This window comes from Taudactylus pleione, unplaced genomic scaffold (assembly GCF_031769625.1).
Source record: "Taudactylus pleione unplaced genomic scaffold, aTauple2 ptg000519l, whole genome shotgun sequence".
In the NCBI taxonomy this organism is placed as follows: domain Eukaryota; kingdom Metazoa; phylum Chordata; class Amphibia; order Anura; family Myobatrachidae; genus Taudactylus; species Taudactylus pleione.
The window spans coordinates 2,722,501-2,748,170 of record NW_028284921.1 but is presented as its reverse complement, the minus strand read 5'-3'; the positions used below and the strand labels follow the sequence as shown (position 1 = coordinate 2,748,170).

General features: G+C 39.2%; 1 protein-coding gene across 4 annotated transcripts in view; it reads left to right on the top strand.

The window, feature by feature from the left end:
- ATP8A1 (ATPase phospholipid transporting 8A1) overlaps positions 1-25,670 on the top strand; it is a 197,281-nt gene that overhangs the window by 109,978 nt on the left and 61,633 nt on the right. For all 4 annotated transcript variants that reach the window (XM_088450578.1, XM_088450575.1, XM_088450577.1 and 1 more), the window contains 4 exons: positions 613-752; positions 9,401-9,539; positions 12,916-12,980; positions 20,765-20,937. In XM_088450578.1, coding sequence (XP_088306704.1) covers positions 613-752; positions 9,401-9,539; positions 12,916-12,980; positions 20,765-20,937 — 517 coding nt within the window. The remainder of the gene's footprint in view (positions 1-612; positions 753-9,400; positions 9,540-12,915; positions 12,981-20,764; positions 20,938-25,670) is intronic.

Sequence of the window (25,670 nt, the reverse complement as noted above, 5' to 3'; positions counted from 1 at the left end):
GCCCCGTCCACTCCTTGCCACCAAATGGCCTGCAGCCTGTCATCAGGCTGCGACTTTGTGTAACTGTGAGAGAGGGAAGACCGGCACATGTGCAATACAGATCCTGTGCAAGCGCCAATCTTCTAACATCAGAGTAGTACACAGACCATCAGGTGTGGGTATTACTCTGAGTCAGAACCTAAGTCACTAATAGTGCTCTAAGTACTCAGGAATTGGTATAAATCAGCACATTAAGAAGTGTGTGTTAAGAAGAAGTTGTATAGTGCAGCTCAGTTGCAAAGTCTGCGGTGCCAAATACTATGTGGACACATCTGGTACTGTTATTCATGGTTTTAATTGGAAATGCCATATATTTACATCATTGTAAACTATATCCTATTGAAAAAGGCCTTAAATACAGTCAGCAATGGCACAGCCACTGAGGACAATAATACTTCCAGCTAATGTCAGTATATAAGACATTCTGGGCACTATTGTTTAGTGTCAGTGAAAGCAGCATAGGCATTATTTGCTGTTTATGTTGAAATAAAGTTTAGTATTGTTTTTTAAGCAGAATTCAACATCGTCAAAATAGTGATTTGTCCACTACATACTATACTGTCTCATCCACAGGTCTGAGAACTCTCTGCTTTGCTGTGGCTTCTATTCCTGACAGTGTGTATGAAGAATGGCTGGATGTATACCAAAGAGCATCCAACTCCATACAGAACAAAGCTCTGAAACTGGAAGAGTGCTATGAGCTGATTGAGAAGGTAATGGGTATTGCTTGTGGCTTCACACATGGCTTTCTTTGCTTTATACAATGTTATTTAAAGTTTTGTATGTTTGTGGTTTTTACTGTGGAACTTTCTTCAAAAGGCTGTGAAAGTATAACAGAATAATATAATATTGTTACTGAAGGGGCATTAGGCTGTAGTCTTTGCTTTGTAAGGGAGGTTATGTAGCCTACCCTCAGCTAGTCCTTACTTTCATGATCTAATTCTATATTCCTGGCTATAATTATGAGCCAAAGCTGCTATCGAAACACTGCATGAGTACTTTAATTTACATGTCTACTTGTCTATGGAAGGGACAGTTACTAGTGACAGCCAACGTAATCCCCTCAGGAAGTGTACGGCTCAGGATTTACAGCCAAGGTAATCCCCTCAGGAAGAGTGGGATCCGGTATAGACAGCCAAAGAAATCCCCTCAGGAAGTGTACGGTTCAGGATTTACAGACAAATTAATCCCCTCAGGAAGTGTGGAACCTTGTATAGACAGCCGAGGTAATCCCCTCAGGATGTGTGGGATCCGGTATAGACAGCCGAGGTAATCCCCTCAGGAAGTGTGGAACCTTGTATAGACAGCCGAGGTAATCCCCTTAGGATGTGTGGGTTCCGGTATAGACAGCTGTGGTAACCCCCTCAGGAAGTGTGGGATCCGGTATAGACAGCCAAGGTAATCCCCTTAGTATGTGTGGGTTCCGGTTTATAGACAGCCGAGGTAATCCCCTCAGGATGTGTGGGGTTCGATATAGACAGCCAAAGTAATCCCCTCAGGAAGTGTGGGATCCGGTATAGACAGTCGAGGTAATCCCCTCAGGATGTGTGGGGTCTGGTATAGACAGCCAAACTAATCCCCTCAGGAAGTGTGGGATCCGGTATAGATAGCCGAGGTGATCCTCCTCAGGAGATATGGTGTCTGCGATTAGAACCACATTGAATCAGCCCACCTTAATTTGTAACTATATGTCTCTTATGGATATATGTACAGTATGCTATAATATTCCTATTTACAGCAAGAACTAAAAGACTTTCCGAGCCTGGTTGCTTATTGTCAGAATTCAATTGTAACTAATCATTTATCAGGAATATCTATAAATCAAGTACTGTATATTAAAGGGAATATTCTGGTCTGGATAACTGACAAACGTTTACCTTGCACCTGTTGCAGTGTTGGCTGAGGTGCCCTTTAGCATTTGGTATAGTATAATGGAGCGCTCAATAAGACCATAGTGCACTATGCGGCAGGAAAGCTTTGAGAACCCGCTTTCAGCATTCTGTTGTAAGTGAGAGCAAAGGGCCTGATTCAGAGTTGGGAATAGAGTGAGATATCTCTCTCAACTGTGAACCTGAACAAACCATATTGCAATGCAAGGGGTGTAAATACATAAATTGTTTTACATGTGGGGTAAATACTGGCTGCTTTTGCATGTTGCCCACAAATACTGCACAGCTTTATCATTACGCTACAATTTAGATGTCAGTTTGGACACACCCCTCCCAAATCTAAATCTCTCTGCACATTATAAATCTGCCCCACCTGCAGTGCAGCATGGTTTCACCAAGGTGATCAGTTGAGAGAGATATCTCACTCTATTCCCAAGTCTGAATCAGGCCCAAAGTACGGCGCAAGGATTTGTCTTCACTCTTCTCAGGATTTATGCATGAGACCTACGGGTGAGCGATCTTTGATGTTTAGAAATCCGTTCATTGCACATTGTAGCATAATGTATAATTTGAAGTGTTACTACTACTGTACTTGGATGGAAATATGCCTGAAAATTACATTTACTTGGCGTCATTATTAATAAAATAAAGGGATTGTGTCTCTGAATAACTCTTGGTTCCAAAGTGTTTGCTTGACAAGCAGGCATTGTATCATATTTTCCCTAATAATCTGGTAGTGGGTAGATGCAATATTGCAGTGCTGCTGTGTATGCTACCATTTTCCCCAATAATCTGGCATTGGGTAGAGACACTAATGAAAAGCCATCTGTGATGCCATATTTCCCCCAATAATCTAGTGTTGGGTAAAAGAACTATTGCCATGCTGTCTATACCACCATGTTTTCCCCAATAATCTTGCAGTGGGTTAAGGCACTATTGCACTGCTGTCTATGGTACCATATTTTCCCTAATAATCTGGCAGTGAGTAAAGGCACTATTGCACTGCTGTCTATGGTACCATATTTTCCCTAATAATCTGGCAGTGAGTAAAGGCACTATTGCACTGCTGTCTATGGTACCATATTTCCCTTATAATCTGGCAGTGAGTAAAGGCACTATTGCACTGCTGTCTATGGTACCATATTTTCCCTAATAATCTGGCAGTGAGTAAAGGCACTATTGTACTGCTGTCTATGGTACCATATTTCCCTTATAATCTGGCAGTGAGTAAAGGCACTATTGCACTGCTGTCTATGGTACCATATTTTCCCTAATAATCTGGCAGTGAGTAAAGGCACTATTGCACTGCTGTCTATGGTACCATATTTTCCCTAATAATCTGGCAGTGAGTAAAGGCACTATTGCACTGCTGTCTATGGTACCATATTTTACCTAAAAATCTGGCAGCGAGTAAAGGCACTATTGCACTGCTGTCTATGGTACCATGTTTTCCCCAATAATCTTGCAGTGGGTTAAGGCGCTATTGCACTACTGTCTATGGTACCATATTTTCCCTAATAATCTTGCAGTAGGTAGTAGCTCTATTGCACTGCTGTCTATAGATTTCATTATTAGCAGTTTAAATGTGTACTTAGAAAACAAGTACAGTATGTAGAGAGTCCTTGTTTTTTGTTTCTTTAAGGTTTGGAAAAAAAATATTTTTTTTATGTTTAAACCAGTTTATTTATTTTTTTTGCATTAATGTTTTAATGGAAAACGAAAATGTTATTCTTCTTATATTAATACTGTGAAGCATTACTACGTATTAGAAACCTTACTCAACCATGTTTTAATGCTTTTTAGCCAGGGTTGGATAAAAAAATTTGGATTTTTGTGGTTGTTTTTTTTTAAAAAGCTGTTCTGGTTTGTTTTCTGTGCAGCATGACTCACACCCATATGTTTCACTGAGGACTTACACCAAATAAAGTGATGGAAACAATACTGATTTGATTCATAGGGTATCATTTCCCATTAAAGCTGCAGATTTGTCAGTAGTTAGAAGTCCGTACACCCTGATCTAGATGCAGTGCTCAGCTCATCGGCACTGTGACCCACAAAACTTGGCTATCTCCTACATTATTTAGCATGCAGCATAAATAAAACATTCCCCAGTCAGATGTTTCTATGTGTGCATCTCTGCTCGGGTCCAGTGAGAACCACCGATCTGAAAGATTTATGCTTTAGATTAGACATCCGCAATATCTTCAATCAACGTTTGTTTGGTCATCAGTCTTTTACATTTAGGTTCCAGGCTCCACTCCACCAGAAACACCACCAGAAACACTAGATGGTTTCTGTAAAACAAAATTGCATTATGTTTATTTATGGAAATACACCTGCGATTTTGCTTTTCAGTCTCCAGCAATGGTGCAGATTAATTCTCACACCTGTGTGGGTTTTAGTTTTATAGCCAGTACACTCCTCAGAAATTCCTTCATGCTGTTTTGGAGCGTAGCTTAATTTTCACCATCTGTTTTCCTGTTTCTAAGGACGACGGTAGTGGAACAGTTAGTTGCTAAATTATTAATAATGACGTCAGATTTATCATAAATTGTGTCTGATTCATTGAATGATGTTTGTTGTGTATCTTGATCCTCTGACAGATTTTTTTTCCAATTTCATCAACTTGTATTGTAGATGTGAGAGCCTTTACAATGGAACTTAACCCAAAAAATTATTTCTATACATATACAGGGCTGGGCTTTTTTTTTTTCTCTGAGAGGGGGATTCTTCGTATTGTCACAATCTGTTCTACCACAAGGATATTCTAGGCTGCAACTGTGAGGTCACTAAACTGGCTAATCTGAATAAATAGAATGTTCTTGCAATAAATGGAGAATAAACCAAGCAAAATACGGTTATCTACAACATTTATGATACTACCCTCAGGCGCCATTTATTTATTATGTATTACATAAGGAACCCTCTCCATACCCAAAACTCTATTCTCTTATTACTAGTGAAAGTGCTATACGCTAAAAGCTTTCAAACCGACCTTAGGGGGAGATTTATCAAACGTTCTCAAGAGGACAATTGGAGGTTGACCACAGCATCCAAACTGATTCCAACTATCATTTACCTAGTTCTAGCGACCTGCCCCGGCTTTGCACAGGAACAATTTTGGATTTACAGCGATAGTCTTTTTTTTAACAAGGTCTTATAAGATGCCTTGTAGACAACATTAGTCGTTTTTCCTCCTGGCATCAACACGAAATGGTTTAGTTTTGACGTGGCATGCAAAAGGGCCATGTATGCTCTCCAAGAGAAAAACAGTCTCCACTTAGGTCAACTTCAGCCACGTTAAGTGTCTGTCTTACCGGGGTTTGAAATTAAGTTTTTCACATAAATGAAATGGGTACAGTAAAAAAAAAAAAAGGAAAGAAACTGAAATGTTGTATCAGTAAACCGGATAATACGTATCAATCTCTACATAGTATAAAATAAAGTCCATCGTTGTGATATATGGCTTAGGCCGCGTAATCAACAAAGCGCTCGGAAGTCCGTTTTTTTTCATTTATTTGCTTAACTAAAATTGTCACTGCTCTGCTCCCTTTTCTCCTACATTAATGTTTCCTAAACCTTTCTCAACAGATGCTCTATAGCATAGTAAAAACTGCATCATAATCCAACCAGTGGTTCTCGAGATTTGCCTGAACAAACTGACAGATGCCTGCCAGAGACTTTATTTTATATTATGTATTAGCGACCCATCCCAGCTTCTCACAGGAGCAATTTCATCTTGCGAAAGCCCCCTGTATCTCATAACAACCCAAGCCAGGTCACCACAGTCCTCTGCTTCTCACTCCTGCCTCAAGTTCGTATTTATCTAATGTCCATGAAGCCACTATGGGGGAACAAAGGTATTGCCACAATAGTATGGGAGCCTGTCTGCTGGAAATGAGTCCTGGTGTCCGCTCGAGGGATGTCCCTTCCAAGATGTATGGATACATTAGATTATTGGGTCCTCACAATATGCGGTGTCCATGAGTAGCAGATACTTGGCTGCAACCAATAGCTGGCGTTTCCTTGGTAGCTGGTTTCCTAATGTCCCAAAGGCCACTTTAAGCAAGATAATAAGATCCAAATGGATATGACCAATTGAGGTAAGTGGATGAAGGGTGGTGATCCTGATAGAAACTGACGCGTTTCACTGCATCTAGGTGCAGCTTTATCAAAGGACCCAATAATCTAACGTATCCATACATCTTGGAAGGGACATCCCTCTAGCGGACACCAGGACTCATTTCCAGCAGACAGGCTCCCATACTGTTGTGGCATTACCTTTGTTCCCCTATAGTGGCTTCATGGACATTAGACCAGTACGGACTTGAGGTTGTGGGTGAGATCCTACATGTACACATATTTATATATGTTTTTATCTGTGTAATATTAATCATGTACATTTTTTATTGAAAATTAATCTATTTTTATTTTTACAATAAATGTATTGAAAGTACCTTTATATTTCATCCTATTATATGCTATACATGATATTGACCATTAGCGCTACTACCTTCTTTTGTATTGTATCTGTGGCAGGGAGTGACTATCCCGATTATTAGTAGCTGCTACAGTTAACAACCCCTCTCAGTGCTTGTTTTTACCTAAAAGGTACCCTTTCCATTCTCACTCCTGTCCCCTGCATCTCACCAGTGTGAGGTGGCAAAGACTAAGACAGTAGAGCAATTTAAACATGCATGGGATAGACATAAGGATATCCTTCAGAAGAAGTAAGGATCAATAAGGTTCGAGGTAACGTTTAAAAATGGGGCAGTCTAGATGGGCCAAGTGGTTCTATGTTTCTATGCTTAAAGGCCAGGAGGATCAAGGATGAGAGATTTGTATTGCAGCTTACCATAAGCATTATCAGCAGTATGTCCCCAGGGCTGGAGCACCTGTTCATATTTTCGCAGCCTCCATACACTCCCCTCCGCAGCTGCTGAACATGGCAATGAGCAATGTCCTCTTTGTACAATGTGCCCTGTATTTCCTGGGCTTTCTTTTGAGCATCCTCGCTGTGGTGCCCCTGTCCGATAACAGCGCTGACTTCCATGGGAGGTGCCTCCTGTTAACCGAGGGCGTGTGGCTGATTAGGAACATCATGCTGGAGAAGGGAGCACTTCACGGTGGAGCAGTGGTGGCCGGAGACTGCCTGCAAGTTCAGCGCAGGGATGGACATTGGATTCCGATGGTTACTAACCACAGATGTTTTTGTTCCGATGGTAGTGATTTCACCATTTGATGGTGGTGGTCCGATGTTTGCCACCATTGAATGGAAATCATTTCATGGGCTTCCTTTTTTTTTTTTTTTTTCATTCCCGATACCTATGCTTTCTCTGGATCCTTCCTGGCTTCTGTATCTGCATCAGGGCATCTTCAAGGGTTCATTGGAGGCTGTCTCTCATTCTGTCTGCCGCAGACGTGACCCTGCTCAGTCCCTGACTTCCCCCCCCCCCCCATCCTCCCACCCCTCTCTAGGCAGCTGCTAAGCAGCAGGGCATATTGTTATATCTGATTGACTCTCACTTTCTCTTCCTGTTTCAGCACCTTGACCAGCTCCAATACAGCAGCTTGGCGCAAGAAGTGTTTTTTTCTATGCCTTTGCTTCACTAAAACTGTCACTGCTCAACTTCCTTTTGTCATAAATCAGTGGTTCCTACACCTAGAAGGTTTGATAAATCTCCTCCTTAGCACTAAAGGTGCCCATCCACTAGATGATTTAATTGAACGATAATGATAACAATATCGTTATCGTTCAATCTATCATAAATCGTTTGCAAAAGTATCTAAAATGACCAGAGATGCGCACTCCCGCTGGTCGTTTAGACATCTGTTATCGGGCAAACATGATGGACAACCTGACGATAACGTCAGGCTCAGCATGTTTGCAGATGATTGATGTGCCTACACTTAACTACTGATCATCAGTGTAGGCTCATCACAGACTGACAAACGACTGCATGATTATAATGTCGTAATCATGTAGTTGTTTTCATGTCTTCTAGTGGATGGGCACCTTAACTTTAATCAAGCTGTAACAGAGCTTGTTCAGTAAGTTGAAGTTAAACTGGAGTGACTTGATCATGGGGAATGGTGCACCCCGCGACTCGTCTCAGTCCAGCTGATTTAGTGTACAGCACTTCAGGCTCAATTTAAGTAAAAAGGAGCTTAAAGCTTTACTGCCACCTAGTGGTGGGGGAGGAGCAATCCAAAGCGCCAAGCTCTGCGCTAAATCACATGGCTATCGGGAACAAATCTTTGTTTGCTTTAGTTTTTTTTACTAGTGCTAATCAAAAACTGCGGAAGGTCCGCCACTGTAATGAAATAATTTGCAAGAGAAATTGGAAAAGACCAGGTTTATTTTTTTCTTATGTTTTGCATATTTCAGTATCTGTAGGTTTGTTGTGTGGCTCCTTGTAAATTATTTGTTTTAGGTTGTATTTTTTTTCCTCAGGCCAGGGAAATCTCAGAATAGCTATGTATGATACATATGTGTTAATTAAAGCCATAATCAATACGTGTTTATTGCTATAGTGCGGGATCTGACAAGTCCTAAGCTTATATTTATATTTATTTCCATATTCCGCCGTAAAATTGGTGTTGTCATAAACCCTAATTTAATCAGGAGTCTGCACTATGTTCTACATTTCATCACAGAGACGTGCTAAGACCTGCGATTCTGAAATGGAAAAATATTTGGCTGGGTAGACTAGACTTCACAGTGATGGTATGCAGGGCTAATTTAGTATAGAAAGCTCAATCCACTCTTGTCTTTTTCTGTAGTTCCCTTGATACTGTACTGGTGCATAAACCCTCAAGAAAGATCCAAAATCCAGAATCCCCGGCTTTCTCTGCCATACAATATGTAGTCTTTGACTTCATGATAGTTGATGGTTTGCTCTTTGAATATATTGCTATACAACAACACTACTGTTTATCTGTCGGAGGTGGTAAGTTCATCTTGAGGTTTGAAGGATATTCTGGCAATGACCCTTTTAAAAATGTGTAGAACGTCTATATCCCAAAGTCCAGAACAAGATCATCCAACTGTTGTTAATTTCCTGGTACTGTACGATCGCTGTCATTTAGTAACAAATGGCAGATTGCATCAGATTGAGTTCTTCTGTTTTCAAGGTAGACTTATTTTGTGTTATACTGTGTTTTATTTAACATTATATCAGTTGCTTAATTACTTTCATGCAGGACCATAATTAGGGGTGCGCAAATGGTGCCACCGCGCAGGGCTGAGGGGTTGGCACTGTGGTTGAGCCTGTGGCACCTGGATTTGGCTTGTAGGATAATTGGTTACGTGCCAGGGGGCATAAGTGCTAAGCTACAGCCCTGCTTGTATGCATCACTGTAATGTAAGAGCACAAATAACCATTTCCAAGGTCCTGGCAGATAAGCTTTTCATATCTCACCTATTAGTCATGTTGGTAAACTAACGTGTATATACTTATTCTATTCCCTAGAACCTTCATTTACTGGGAGCAACAGCCATTGAGGACAAGCTCCAAGACAATGTACCGGAAACCATTGAGACCCTAGTGAAAGCAGACATCAGGATTTGGATTTTAACAGGAGATAAGCAGGAAACTGCAATTAACATTGGTACAATAAACCATTACAAATATAAACTATATAATTGTATTTTGTGTACTATATAATTTCTTGAAGCTTTTATTTTGCCTGGAGGTTAATTTTCAATTTAAAATTAGGGTGAAGTTTTAACTTTATATTAATGAATGTAGCTCTCTATAGAAAATGATTTTTACAGGTGTATTGTTGTATGGTGGCTCCAGAGCTGACACTCTAATAGGAAATGGTTGAAAATAATTTAACCCCAAAAGAAAGTCTACAGTTCAGTAGAGAAGAAAGTTTAAGCAAAAGTAAGACCATTGACCTGCATTAAAATAACAGACAGAAAATAATGGCACATAACAACTGGCGACACTATATACATACATTTACTAAAGTTTTTTTAATACAAACAAATGCATTAAAAGATTATGACAATGAAAGCCATTGTTTCCCCCTAACCTCGTAGCCACTAGCCTTTACCATATGCCACATTTGCAGAATTAAGATATTTCAGCATTTATGTTAAGGTCTTGAAGTGTATGCATACTTTAGCCATTATGCCACTGCTGTACATATAATATTATTAAAGTTCACCTACACACAGAGTGGAGACTTCCATGTTGTGGGCCAAACTAATATTTATGAGATTTTCCAATTCCCTAGAACTAGTGTTCCATGAATATCTATCAGACATTGCCTTTGTAATGTTGCTGGTTACTTGTTCAAACCACAAAATGGAATAAGAGTTGCTTAGTTACATAGCCATCCATTTACTTGTTTTATCTTTCCATTTTCCTTCCTTCCACTTTATTCTAGCAATCCTCCTCCTGCAGAATGTGCTTTGCTGGATTCTGTCAGTGCTTTGCTGGATTCTGTCAGTGCTTTGCTGGATTCTGTCAGTGCTTTGCTGTATTCTGTCAGTGCTTTGCTGTATTCTCTGTCAGTGCTTTGCTGTATTCTCTGTCAGTGCTTTGCTGTGTTCTCTGTCAGTGCTTTGCTGTGTTCTCTGTCAGTGCTTTGCTGTGTTCTCTGTCAGTGCTTTGCTGTGTTCTCTGTCAGTGCTTTGCTGTGTTCTCTGTCAGTGCTTTGTGCGTCTCTCAAACATGGTTTCATATAGTCAGTAGGTGGCACTGTTGCTATTTATCTGATTGATGTACAGGTAGAGCAGTATTTTGATTTATATACCAAGCAAGTCACTATTATAACATGGATGTAATGTTACATAGACGTCATTTACAGGCCGTTACCAGCATGTTTCCACTGTTATGACAACATCCTAAATTTATTTATTATCAGTTACTTATAAAGCGCACACATATTCCGCAGCACTTTACAGAGAATATTTGTCCATTCACATCAGTCCCTGCCCCAGTGGAGCCTACACTCTAGATTCCCTACCACTTGCGCACACACACACATACACAATAGGGTTAACTTTGTGTTGGGAGCCAATTAACCTACCATTATATTTTTGGAGTGTGGGAGGAAACCCACGCAAGCACAGGGAGAATATACAAACTCCACACAGTTAGGGCTGTAAATTAGTATAATACCATACAGCTCTGCCATCTGAGCCCTCCTAGTGTGTTGTGTACAGTAGATACGTATAGAGAGAGGGAGTATTAATGTAGTGTTTATACGTTGGTGCAGATATAAATGCCCTGAACAGATATCTCCTATACATTACCAGTAAACTGAGATAACTTAAACACCTAAACTCAGTCTTATAACAAGCTACATACAGTTTGAGGGCTTACCTATTTCTTCTTATATTACACAGAAATATATGAGAAAGCACTTCTAGCATACATTTGTTTTCAAATTAAAGGTAACCATGAGATTGTAAACATTAAAGGCAGACCTGATTTTTTTTTCCATAATCAATCTTTATTGGGACTCAGTAGTTTACAGTAATATCAAATGCAGACAATATGGAGAGGATGTCAAATAAGGGAGGTTGATAGTTATCAAAATATCACCCGAACTTTATCATCGAGAAGCTACGGTCCCAGCAACATTGGTTATGTACACAAGATACATTTTTCCACCCTGTGCAATGGGCAATCAGCACGATTTCCATTTAATAAAACATCATAATATTTTTACATTTGTTTTAATTTAATATCTCCTAAAGACCCACAAGACGGCAATTACAGATGTTATGCAAGCTGTGTACATCACTCTGAACTGTAATGCCATAGAAGGGTGTAAAGTGTTATCATACTGCACTGTCTAGAAGAAAATCACATAGAAAAGGAAATTCAGGAGCCACACACTGCGTCTTGGAATTTATGGCATTGATGGGAATCCTCAAAATGTGTTACATTTAGGATAGATCAATTTCTGGTATGCCTTTAATGTACTGGCTGGATAGCCAAGCCGCTGAAACTTAAGAAATATCATCTTCTCCTGTCAGATGTTTCGTTCCATCGCTCTTCTGAAAGTGCTGGTAGCTTTCATAGACTGCATTGCTGGAACGCTATAAAAATGATATATTCATCCAAATACATTCCCTTGAACCCAGATAAAAGTTAACTTTAAAGCACAGTATGTATTGATACAACTCTGGAGCCAAGGCAGTGTAAAACAGCGAGCACATCAAACATACTAGACAGAACTTTCATTTTATCTTCATAAGCTTTATAGAGATTTTCTACACATTGCTGGTATTTTAAAGCTACAAGTTACAGCAATCCGAGAAAAAAAAAATGTTAGTTTCAATAAGATTAGATAGTGTTTCAGCTGCCAGCGTTGGGGTATAACTTTTAGTCTTGTCAGCTTCAGTGTGTACAGAAGATTTTTCCTATAGAGTTCAGTTTTAGTTTTAAACGTAGTCCCATATTAGCATTTTAAATCCAGAGTCTCGAGTTACGGCCCTCTCTCCTCTTTTTAAATCTCCCTGAATAAGGGAACATAAATTTTACAACCTTTTAAATGTATTGCACATTCTCTTTATGTCTTGTGTTTGTTTTTTTATTGAGTAGTTTGTATTTTCACATTTTTAAATAGATTGTTGCTTATATTCTTATGTGATTATAATAGATCACAAAAAGTAAATATTTGCATCGACAGGCTAGACACAGTATATAATTGACTGGGCAGGCAATTCAGACACTTAGCGGTAACTTTATTAAAGGTTGATTTTAATCGTTGTGTTTCCTGGGCTAAATGATACATTTAATAACAGGCAATTTTTTATAATTTTTAAGTGTGATAGTAAGTGTTTGATGTAGCCCTGAAACACTGCATCGATGTTGATCGATTTTAGATCAATTTGTGATCGATTAAAATCGGCCTTTAGTAAATTCACTCCTTAATGTATTCCAAACATTTCTGAAAGGTACACGCATTTAATTAATGACTTGTTTATTGGAAAAAAAGATAATAAGCTTTTTCCTTTTAATAGGGCATGCATGCAGACTGCTGACCAAAAATATGGGCTTAATTGTTATAAATGAAGGATCGCTTGATGTAAGTATGGCATGTTTGGCAAAACCTTTTTGTTGTAGGGCAGGTATGTATGAAGTATAGTACTTCTTTAATGTATATGTACGTATACATTTCCTGGTTCTTAAAAATGTTAAACAAATCATTAATTGTTAGAAACGCTAATGGGGCCCATACATATGCAATATATTGCCCCAAGTCCCTGTTCTGCTGACGCCAGTGTCAGGGAATGGAGGAAATCCAACCTGTGTGAAATTCTCGATTTACCAATCCCAAGCAAAAAATGGTCAGGATCCGCAAGTCGGAGATTGTTAACATGCTGTTTTTCCCCGATCCGCCAATGTTATCCCAGGAGACCTTGCGCTTCATTGAATTTTCTTCTCTGAAACCTGAAATGGTTGCCTGTGCTATGCAGAATTACTCCAAGGTATTGATGCTGCTTTACCATCTAGTGAAAGGTGGTACTATAGATACTACATGCCCTGCCTGACCCCCACTCGGTGCCCTGAGGCTAATGGCTGCATGTGATTTAGAACCGACAAATCAAATTTCTTAAAGCGCTGGGTAAAAAGGGAGATATGTAGGACTAATCCTCGCAGCTTATGGAGGTACGAGGTTAAAGTCTGCGGGAAAACCAAAAAATTGGGTTTGCTCGCAGGGAAAAAAACCCATTGATTCCACAGTTTACGTGGAATCAGTGGGTTTCCGCGCTTGAATCTGATTTTTTGGCACGGGAAAAAGGCTATTTAATTGAAATGCCTTTACCCGCACTGCGGGAATTGTTGCTGGCAATTAGTCGCCGGGGAGGCCCTGCGGCTAATTGAATACCCCTCTATGAAATTGAGACTTGTGATTGGTCCTACTGCTCGCATCCCTCTTTCCACCACAATTTTAAGTTGCCTAGCTACATAGAGAGGTCTGGAAGCTAGAGCGACCAAATGAGTTTAAGATCAAGTGATAGATATATTACATAGATTGATAAGTTAAATAAGTTTCTTATGCAAGTTTCTATAGTCTAGCAAATGTCAATGAATTATATTGTAGCATTCAAAAATATATCGCACAACATATTCTAAATCCCTGTATTTGACGACAATAATTGCCTTTTATATAGAAGCAGGCCAGCCAAGAGCTGCTGCGGGCTCAGGTAATGGGGCGTGGCCTAATAGTGGAAGGCGTGGCCACGCCCCTTCCTGGGAAAAAAGGAAGGGGGGGGGTGCTCAGAGTCCCCTCATCCCAGGTCAAAGCCAGGGGGCGCGATCAGTGTGCCCCCCACATAGGAGACTGCTAGGCAGCACACGCTCCCCCCACCTCTCGGCGGCTCTGTATAGAAGCACCATGCAGTAGCCGAGGTGTATATGTCTTATATATGCTACCACTTAGTAATAGAGAGTAGCAGCGTGTCCACTATCTATCATCTCGTATATCTCTCTCATCTCTTGATCCATCCCCTCCCCTCTCTCTCATCCCTTTCATATCTGTCTCCCTCTCTCTTCTTCCCTCTCTCTCACTTTTTCCTTTTTTCTGTCTTTCTCTTCTCTTTCTTATCATTCACTCTCTCTTTATCCCAATTTGTCTCTCCCTCTCACTGTATCTCTCTCATCACTATCTCCACTGTATCTCTCTCATCACTATCTCCTCTCTATCTCTCCCTCTCACTGTATCTCTCTCATCTCTATCCCCTCTTTAGCTCTCCCTCTCACTGTATCTCTCTCATCTCTATCTCCTCTCTATCCCCCCCCTCTCACTATATCTCTCTCATCTCTATCCCCTCTTTATCTCTCCCTCTCACTGTATCTCTCTCATCACTATCTCCTCTCTATCTCTACCTCTCACTATATCTCTCTCATCTCTATCCCCTCTTTATCTCTCCCTCTCACTATATCTCTCTCATCTCTATCCTCTCTCTATCTCTCCCTCTCACTGTATCTCTCTCATCTCTATCTCCTATATCTCTCCCTCTCACTGTATCTCTCTCATCTCTATCTCTCCCTCTCACTGTATCTCTCTCATCTCTATCCTCTCTCTATCTCTCCCTCTCACTGTATCTCTCTCATCTCTATCTCCTATATCTCTCCCTCTCACTGTATCTCTCTCATCTCTATCTCTCCCTCTCACTGTATCTCTCATCTCTATCCCCTCTTTATCTCTCCCTCTCACTGTATCTCTCTCATCACTATCCCCTCTCTATCTCTCCCTCTCACTGTATCTCTCTCCTCTCTATCCCCCCCTCACTGTATCTCTCTCATCTCTATCCCCTCTCTCTCTCCCTCTCACTGTATCTCTCTCATCTCTATCCCCTCTCTATCTCTCCCTCTCACTGTATCCCTCTCATCTCTATCCCCTCTCTATCTCTCCCTCTCACTGTATCTCTCTCATCTCTATCCCCTCTCTATCTCTCCCTCTCACTATATCTCTCTCATCTCTATCTCTCCCTCTCATTGTATCTCTCTCAAAATATCTTTCTCATCTCTATCTCCTCTCTATCTTTCCCTCTCACTTTATCTATGTCTCGGGCTCTCTCTCTCTCCATCTCACTTTGGGGTAAATTTACTAAGATGGGAGTTCTATTACAAAGTGATGTTGTCCATAGCAACTAGGGATGTGCAGGCTCGGTTTTACTCGGATTTACTCGGTTCTTATCGCCACTTTACCGCAAATTCGGATTTATTATATTGGCTATCCAAAACACATGATAGGCGGTAGCCAATAAAATGCCGTTTAAAGATCCGAGTAAATCCGAGTAAAACCGAACCCGCTCACCCCTAATAGCAACCAATCAGATTGTAGGTATTATCTTCTAGAAGGTGCTAGATAAATAAGAAGTAGAATCTGATTGGTTGCTATGGGCAACATCACTTCGTAATAGAACTCAAATCTTAGTAAATTTACTCCTTTGTCTCGGCTCTCACTTTCTCCATATCACTTTGTCGCTCTTTCTCGTCTCTCATCTCTCTCTCTCCATCTCCCTTTGTCACGCTCCATCTCTCGCTCTGTCATCTGTCGCTTTCTCTTCCATTTCAACATTAGATTTACTAACATTTCTACAAAAGAGAACATTAGAAGTGCCCATATCAACCAATTAGTTCCTACCTCTCATTTACTAACTAGATGACTGCTAGAATCTGGTTGCTGCTGGCATCACCTCCACATTTCCTTTTAGAAGCTGTAGTAAATCTGTCCCTCTGTCTCTCTCTCTCTGTATGGTCCCATTGTCATGGCTGCGAGTTGCTTTGCTGAAGAGTTATTGCTTGGTATTGCCAGTCAATCATTCATTCATTGTTAGCTATAACTGGGCCAGTAGGAGCACCGTCCCAGCTCAGGCGTAGGCAGAGAAATAAGGTTCTTCAGGTACAGTATAACTTGTGGTCACATTGGATGATTTATGAAATATTTCTAAAACAAATAGTGAAAGTAAACTTGACTTTTAAATATTTTTTTTTCTTCAAGATAAAATATTTACATATAGTTGAAATATTAGTCACAAGTGACCAGTTGCAACATTCGCTATTTTGTTACATTGCTCTTAATATATGCTCGAGCTCCTGCATGTAATAATATGGAGCACATGCAGCAGGAGACTTATTTAATTTATAGATCTACATAGTGGTTGCTTTCAATTGCCACTTGTCAAACACAATGTTTGTTTTGTGGTTTCAAAGAGCAAATATGGCTGAGACTGGTAATTTTTCCGCAAAGGAATGATCACATCCAAGACTTCTATCTTAACAGGGCCATTTAAAGGACAACCTAACACAAATTGACTGTAAATGTGTCTATAGAAGTGTGAAGTCAATATTCATTGTATCACCCTCTCCAACATAACAGCATAGTCTATCTAGGTAGCCAGGAAATAAAATTGAAATAATAAAAGATTATACTTTCACTTCTTTATCCCTTCCCATATTACTGCCACTTTGCAGCCTGTGCACATAATTTGTTACCTATGAGACTGAAAGTCCGTTATTATGCCGTTCTCCTAACTACAAACTCCCCCTCTTTTCAAGATAGAAATTTCCAATTTAAATATGGCCTATATCAGCTTAGGTATAGGACATGTAATAAACGGTAGTTAGGTACTCCTTTTTACTAGGTGGGTAAAAAATAAAAATCCAGTGCATCATTAGTGTATTAGAACTCCTGTGACTGCAATAATGAAAAATAAGTCCTAATTTAAGTAAGAGAATAGCAATCTGCATATAGTAAATTGCTTTCTATGGGTCCATTATATACTAGAGACAGGGTATTCCCTAGGGCAGCACACTTAAGTGCTGATTTTGAAATTGCGGATAAATCTGTGATGTTGTGCTATCCAAGAAGTAGCCTTAGGGCCATATTCAATTACCCGCAATAATTTCGCTGCCGTCGGTGGAATCCAGTTTCCGCCTACATCACGTGTTTTGGCAGCGGAAACTCATCGGGCGCATCCCCGCTTATCGCCGTGTTCAATTCCAAAGGACGCAAAAATGCATCCCGGCGAAACGCAAACAGGCGAAAAGTGATTTGGGGAAATCAGCCTGACACCTCCCAAAAGATGCACTAACATTGGGGATCATGGGAGATATACCCGAATAGACCTGCTTGAAGCTGTTTGGGGTACTTAAATGCTCTCATTAGTTGCTAATTAGCGTCTTTGCACAAGTGGTGAAGAATAGCATTTAGCAGTGTTTTTTGGTGGAAATAACTAGTCCCAGCAAATTTGGGGTACATGACAATGGGTGCAAGCATGGTTAAAATTCGCAAAAGTGAGGTCTTAAAAAGCGTGAAAAACACACCTGCAGCAAGCACCTGCAATCAAAAAAACACCTCCCCTATACTTGCAGACCCCCCCCAAGTCTATTTAGCTAGTTTTTAACTTTGTACCCCAACTTTGTACTTTTTCACCCCCTTTTTCTAAGTAATTTTTTGGGGTGTCCGTTTAATTGTGTTAGGAGTTTTTTGGCGCAGTTTACCTTTGGGGACCTGTCCTAAGGGTGCAGGGTGGTTTCCCCACCTTTGCACCCCAAAACTGCAATTCTGCACTGCTATTCATAGGCAAAACTTTTCCGCCGGGTACATTGCATTGCGTTTTTGCACCGGCGGAAAGTCGCAACAATTGAATACAGGGATAAGTTTCCGCTGGCGAGATGACCTCATCGGCGAAACTTTTTTGATGCTAATTGAATAAGGTCCTTAATTTTAAAACCTGATAATCTAATAGTAGGATAAGGAAAGTGTCAGTCTGGTAGAGCACTGTATCGGTTTCTGGACAGCGCCTAGGCAAAGTGAGATCTCTAGTGGTCTATGCCCTGCAACCTGTCTGATTCCCTGCTTTGGGGAGATTTCCTCAAACGGTTTTTGATTAAACTCGCGCCACAAGTTGTGCAATCAGTTGATCTGCAGTTGCTCACTTGTTTCATCTCACTCTTCTGGTTTTGCCTATCACATTGACCATAAATAATTCGATTTGGTTCTGGCTCACCAAACCGTGGCACCCCTGCAAGTTCCCCACGGCACCAGACTCTTCTCGTTACGTCACCTTCTGTATGACTAGCAGGCAGCTATTGCAGGTAGTTGGAAGCAGTGATCTCTTGTTATTGCTATGATGAAGGACAAGATCATGATTATTATGGTAACTAAAGTGCTGCTGCTGTTTCCAGAATAAGCGCACAGACAAGTCCCTTGAATACCCTTGTGGCAGCGTTTATCTGCTTTTGCAGCATTTCAGCATTGTTATCTCTAGTTACAGTATGCTCTATGTGTATCCTTCACCTCCCTTTATTCTTTTGAACCATCTCTAACGGCTGTTTTTATTTAAAAAAAATGATATTGATATAAAAATGTTTTTAAAGGGAACTGAAAAAAAATAATCATTTATTACAGAGAAATAAGATATTTTTTTCGGCATATTTCATAGCAATGGAAACAAGATATAAATCAGACTTGGCTATAAACTCCTATTCTCTGCAGATACAGCAGTATTGTTTTTTTATAGCTTTGGCAGGGAAGTTGTTGGTGTCGAGCTTTTTATTATCTGGCTTCTGCTGCCAAGTCAGATCTCTAAGTGTAGGTATCTTGTTTAGTATAGGAGTTATCACAATGTCTGATGTCTCTTTTATTTATTTTTTATGTATTTTTACAGATATTAATCATGTTTACATTTTGTGATAGTTCTTCTAGGATTAGTTCTGTTGCCTAAAATTAAATCAGATTTAAAAAAAAAAAAAAAAACTAAAGTGTAACTTGCTGTAACACATAGCAGTCCGGTAGCAGCTAACTTAGATCAAGTATACGTTCTGCTATCCACACACACAGCTGATTCAGTCACTTGGTTTGTGCGAGTTCTCGCCATGGTTACTAACGTGATCACATTACGACTGGTCTTGGCGCTTGGACAGAGTAATAGGAAGTAGTCAGTTTATAATAAATGCTAATTGGGAGGATAAGCTTAAGAGAGCTGATGAGTGTGCTATAGACTGGACCAGTGGTAGCCAACATTGGTCCTCAAGAGCTACCAACAGTTCACGTTTTCCAGACCACCTAGCTGGTGCATAGGTGCAGTCATTACTCACTAACACATTTGAAAAGATCCACAGGTGGAGCTAATTATTGCACTTGTGATTCTGTGAGGAGCCCTGCAAAACATGCACTGTTGGTAGCTCTTGAAGACCAGCGTTGGCTACCCCTGGACTGGACTACATTCTAGACCCATTTTAAATTTGATGACCCAAACGGCGCAGTCCACTGTTTCTGGATTTGACACCTAATTTCAATTGCCCCTGAGACAGTTAAATCAATTAACTACTGTAGTTGCTGTGTGATTTTGTACATTTACACTTTGTTAGGACTGAAAATAAAGTGTTATTAAAGGACAATTAAATACTCACTGACCACCAGACATCTTAATTCACATCTGAGTTCATTGAAGCCTGATCAGTAATGGGTGTGGTGAAAAAAATGTCGACATTGAGAATTTCTAGAACGTCAGCATTGGATGGCAGGGAGTTGTATTGTATGGGATGGCCTCTGTTATCCAGTGCTGGACCCATCAGCCATTTAATGTTAGTTCCTGGGCATGTAACATTGTTTAATGGCATTCATTGTGAAAAGTTATATACTTGAATTTAGAAAAAGAAAAATAATTTGTATTGAGGTTGGCATGGGAATTATTACATTACTAGGACTTTGTTGGGTCCTCCTCTGCCCAATCCGGATACGGGTTAGGTATGGGATGCCGGCACTCAGGATCACAGCGGTCAGAATCCCAATGCCGGCATCCCTATAGGGTTAGGTTACCGACGCCTATTGGTCGTTATCCTAACCCTCCCCCTCTCTCTAACCCTCCCTTCCTGGTACCTAAACTTAAGATCCCCCCCACCCCCAGTGCCTAAATCTAACCCCCTCCCCACACCCTAATCCTAACCCTCCCCCATTTGTGCCTAACCCCTAATGCTATCCCTCCCCATACCCCGCTACTTACCTTCTGGATGCCGGCTCGGGTTTTCTGACAGGTGTTGGGATTCCTGGCGCCGACATTCTGAACGCCGGAATCCCCGCGGTCCGTATTATGACCACATCCCCCGGATACACTGTATGCCCCTCCACCCAAACACTGCCATAAAGGAAAAAATAACAATAATAAGAAATGGTTCTCATCTCTGCTTTTGCCCTGATATGTCAGAAAAATGTAGGTGATACTTGATATGCTTTCAATACATGAGACAAAATAAAATGGTTAGCTAGATTTTATTCTCCTGTAACAGAAAGTAAATGCTCCTGTGATGGGGGGAAAAAATAAAACTGGAATGTTTCCATATTTTCTATTCTAGACAACTCGTGAAATTATAAATCATCACTGTAGTACTCTGGGCGATTCACTGAGAAAGGAGAACGACTTTGCTTTAATTATCGATGGCAAGTCCCTGAAGTATGCTTTGACGTTTGGCGTAAGACAGTACTTCCTCGATCTTGCACTCTCCTGTAAAGCTGTGATATGTTGCAGGTAACTATATATATTCTGTGTCATAGTATTATTCAAATATTTCTTCATTTTATAACCTTAGCTAACCAACAGCTGGGATTTGTGGTTTAGGATCTGTTGGAGGTCCAGTCTATAGGTTGCACACCCATGATGTAATGTACAACTCAATGTGGCTTCTATGTAACAATATATTTTTTGTTTTGTATTGGTTCTTTTACAATAAGAGTTTCTGCTAATAAAATGTTAAAATACAGAGAAATGTAAATTTTTCCTTTTATACTATACAGGTTGAATCTCCCATATCCAAATATTCCGAAATACGGAATATTTTTAGCATGACTGAGAAAGTTAAACCTTTGCTTTCTGATGGTTCAATGTACACAACCTTTGTTTAAAGCACAAATTATTAAAAATATTATATAAAATAACCTTCATGCTGTGTGTATAAGGTGTATATGAAACATTGATTTCATGTATGTACCCAAACTTTTTTTGATGCACAAATTTATTAAAAATATTGTATAAACTGACCTTCAGGCTGTGTGTATAAGATGTATATAAAACACAAAATCATTCTGTGTTTAGATTTGGGTCCCATTCCCAAGATATTTCATTTTTTTATGCAAATATTCCAAAATACGGAATATTCCGATATCCAAAATACCTCTGGTCCCAAGGATTTTGGATATGGGAGACTCAACCTGTACATAGTATAGGCAGATATTGAATTCAATTAGGTGCGAGCCGCCAATGGCAGCTGGCATTGTGCATTTTTCTACCCATTACAGTAGGCAGATTCTGCTCACACCTCCATAGACCGTGAGCAGCATCTGCCTTCTATGGCTAAAGAAAAATAAAACAATAAAGTGGGCGCTAGTCAAGGTCTAATCACCAATTATGTGGTTCTGATGAATAAAATTTGCCGTTGGAGCTGCCCCCACACAGGTAAATCTGGAAATTTACCACAATATATTACAATACTAGAAAAAATAATAATGGGAGTGCTGGTAACTGGCTACTGGTTTCTAAAATAGATTTATTCAATAAAAAACAAATAATTATACATTGCATCAATCCAATCTTTCCAACGCAAGTGGAATCATTAATAAGGCTAAATTGCCACAATTTAAGGCACGGATCCGGCTTTATCTATTTAAAACAATATATAGCATACGACATATGAAACATCGATGTATATTAAAATCAATCTGACGATATCAAACACTTTTTATCATAAATCATTAGGCATCGATTCAATCCGATTTTGGTAGCGGAGTATGGAGTTAGAGATTGATAATGGTCAGCGGATATATATTAGTAGTTGTTAGTATAGATATCCATACACTGACAGTATGTGAATAGACAGTCATGCACAGTCACAATTAAATAGATGATAGAAAGCAGCTTATAATAAGCAATTTGCAGGATATTTCTGCTGCTGTATATTTCATACGTTACCATCCGTTTAATATGGGAAAGGTATAGCCAAATGGAGCTGACCTCTAACCCCAATGCAGGGGGAGGAAATTGGACAATGTTGGCCACCTATAAAAGTCAGTGTTGGACACAGTGTGTCAATAGTAACAACGCTGTTGATCAAGCGGTCCAGAGGTATATGTAGCCTCAGACAGAGGGACCTCTATTACTGATTCACGGCACTCCTTACCGCTGGCTGTGTGTAAATCACTAAGACACGCTGGAACACGCTGGCTCCCTCACGCTCCGCTACTTCCGGTATCGGGCTTGTAGCTTCCGGTTTCCGTTCCACAAGTCACCTGATGCGTTTCTCCGCCCTATGACATCTGATGCGTTTCTCCGCCCTACGACATCTCCTCAGAAGATAACTCACTACCCATTGGTGCTGTCTTATATCCCTCTTAGTATGCATTCATTGGTTCACTTTCAATCCTGATGAGGGAAATACGATTCCAACTCATAATGTATTGCACTGATGCTTTTCAAAAGAGTAAATCATCAAAACTCACATATAATAAAAAAAATAATAATAAATACAACTTGTACAATTCATTAATTTATGTCTTGTCATACTTTGAGGTGCCTATATAAAGCCAACATTAACCATTAGAGTATCCTTCACCTTAGATGTCAATCTATATTTCAAAATTTATATCTTATAAATAATCATATGGTGAGTAGTTATTTCTAAATTATTAAATCCCTACTTACAACCATATTACAACCTGTTCCTTAGAAAGGGGGGGAGAAAGAAACAGAAAATAACTTCATGTCATAATTAATAATAAATAAATAATATAAATGGCCGATGTACTAAAATAATTTATAAAGATCTAATATAGGACTCAGTTAGGAATCTTTCAACAATATAAATAGAAGATGGTCATCAATATGGGACCATTAGGTCTCTTTCATTATTTAGTTCAGAACTAGATGTACAAATGTTATATAAACCACTATAATATGCTACTATAAAAATAATCATTATAGTTAGGAAAAGACCCACATAAAGGCAAAAGTACATATTATACTAATTCCAATGGATAACCGCATTGAATATACTGATTCCGATAGATACCCATACCACATATAAAACTCATTCATATTTTTAATATATAAGAAAGAAGAATATAGTGGAGGAAGAGAGAGCTTGACAATGGACCCAAAATTATATATTATTCAATTCAATTTTTGACTCTAATAATTTTTTACAATATGGCAGTAGTCATTTAAAAGCTTGGCGTAATAACATTCCAAAAAGCCAATTTTTTCGCATAAAAAGAAATTGCTCCAGTGAAGTAAAATATCAGGAGCAGGTGAAAAAAGTATATGAAGCATTTGTGGAACAAGGGTACCCAACGTACATCTTGGATAAAGCACTGGAAGACACATTTAAAAAGAATAGAAAGGAGTTACTGATGGACAAAAAATTACAGAAACAGGATAAGGATTGGAAAACATATTGTCCGTTTATTACACAATATAATACTCATGCTTATGCAATAAAAGAGATTATTAGAAAAAAATACATCTATACTAAAGGCAGACTCAGCTTTAGGTCCCATTATTGGTGATGATATTAAGATTGTCTATAGGAAATCTGACAATTTGAAACAGAAATTAGCCCCTAGTATGTACAAGAAAAATCGCGATATTAATGAAAGGAGAAATAATAATGTAAGTATTAGACATAATGTAGATGACCATCTAAGATGGTTATCAGAAAAACCAAAAGGTTTTTTTAGAAATGGAAGGGAGAAATGTATGACATGCAAAAATGCGGGACATAGGGACATCACTTTTCAATCTAAAGTCTCATCGGAAGTATTTTATATAGAATCCTTTCTTAATTGTAATTCCAACTACGTTATATATATTATTGAGTGTGGATGCGGCCTTCAGTATGTGGGACGTACCACACGTACACTCAACATCAGATTTCTAGAACATCGGAGAAATATCATGAAGAATAATTCTACACAGTTTGTCTAAACATATATCAGTCTGCAATAAGGGTGATATGAGTAAAATTAAAGCTATTGAACAAATAAAAAGTAGAGAGGTGGTAATAGGTTCAATATATTGTGTAAAAGGGAGTCGTACTGGATCTTTAGGTTACAAACCTTGGAACCAGGAGGTCTCAACGAAACAATTGAATTGAATAATATATAATTTTGGGTCCATTGTCAAGCTCTCTCTTCCTCCACTATATTCTTCTTTCTTCTTTTTTATATATTAAAAATATGAATGAGTTTTATATGTGGTATGGGTATCTATCGGAATCAGTATATTCCATGCGGTTATCCATTGGAATTAGTATAATATGTACTTTTGCCTTTATGTGGGTCTTTTCCTAACTATAATTATTTTTATAGTAGCATATTATAGTGGTTTATATAATATTTGTACATCTAGTTCTGAACTAAATAATGAAAGAGACCTAATGGTCCCATATTGATGACCATCTTCTATTTATATTGTTGAAAGATTCCTAACTGAGTCCTATATTAGATCTTTATAAATTATTTTAGTACATCGGCCATTTATATTATTTATTTATTTATTTATTAATTATGACATGAAGTTATTTTCTGTTTCTTTCTCCCCCCCCCCCCCCCTTTCTAAGGAACAGGTTGTAATATGGTTGTAAGTAGGGATTTAATAATTTAGAAATAACTACTCACCATATGATTAATTATAAGATATAAATTTTGAAATATAGATTGACTTCTAAGGTGAAGGATACTCTAATGGTTAATGTCGGCTTTATATAGGCACCTCAAAGTATGACAAGACATAAATTAATGAATTGTACAAGTTGTATTTATTTTTTATTTTTTTTATTATAATATGTGAGTTTTGATGATTTACTCTTTTGAAAAGCATCAGTGCAATACATTATGAGTTGGAATCGTATTTCCCTCATCAGGATTGAAAGTGAACCAATGAATGCATACTAAGAGGGATATAAGACAGCACCAATGGGTAGTGAATTATCTTCTGAGGAAACCGCCGTGTCATAGGGCGGAGAAACGCGTCAGTGACTTGTGAAACGCAAACCGGAAGCTACAAGCCCGATACCGGAAGTAGCGGAGCGTGAGGGAGCCAGCGTGTCTTTACACACAGCCAGCGGTAAGGAGTGCCGTGAATCAGTAATAGAGGTCCCTCTGTCTGAGGCTACATATACCTCTGGACCGCTTGATCAACAGCGTTGTTACTATTGACACACTGTGTCCAACACTGACTTTTATAGGTGGCCAACATTGTCCAATTTCCTC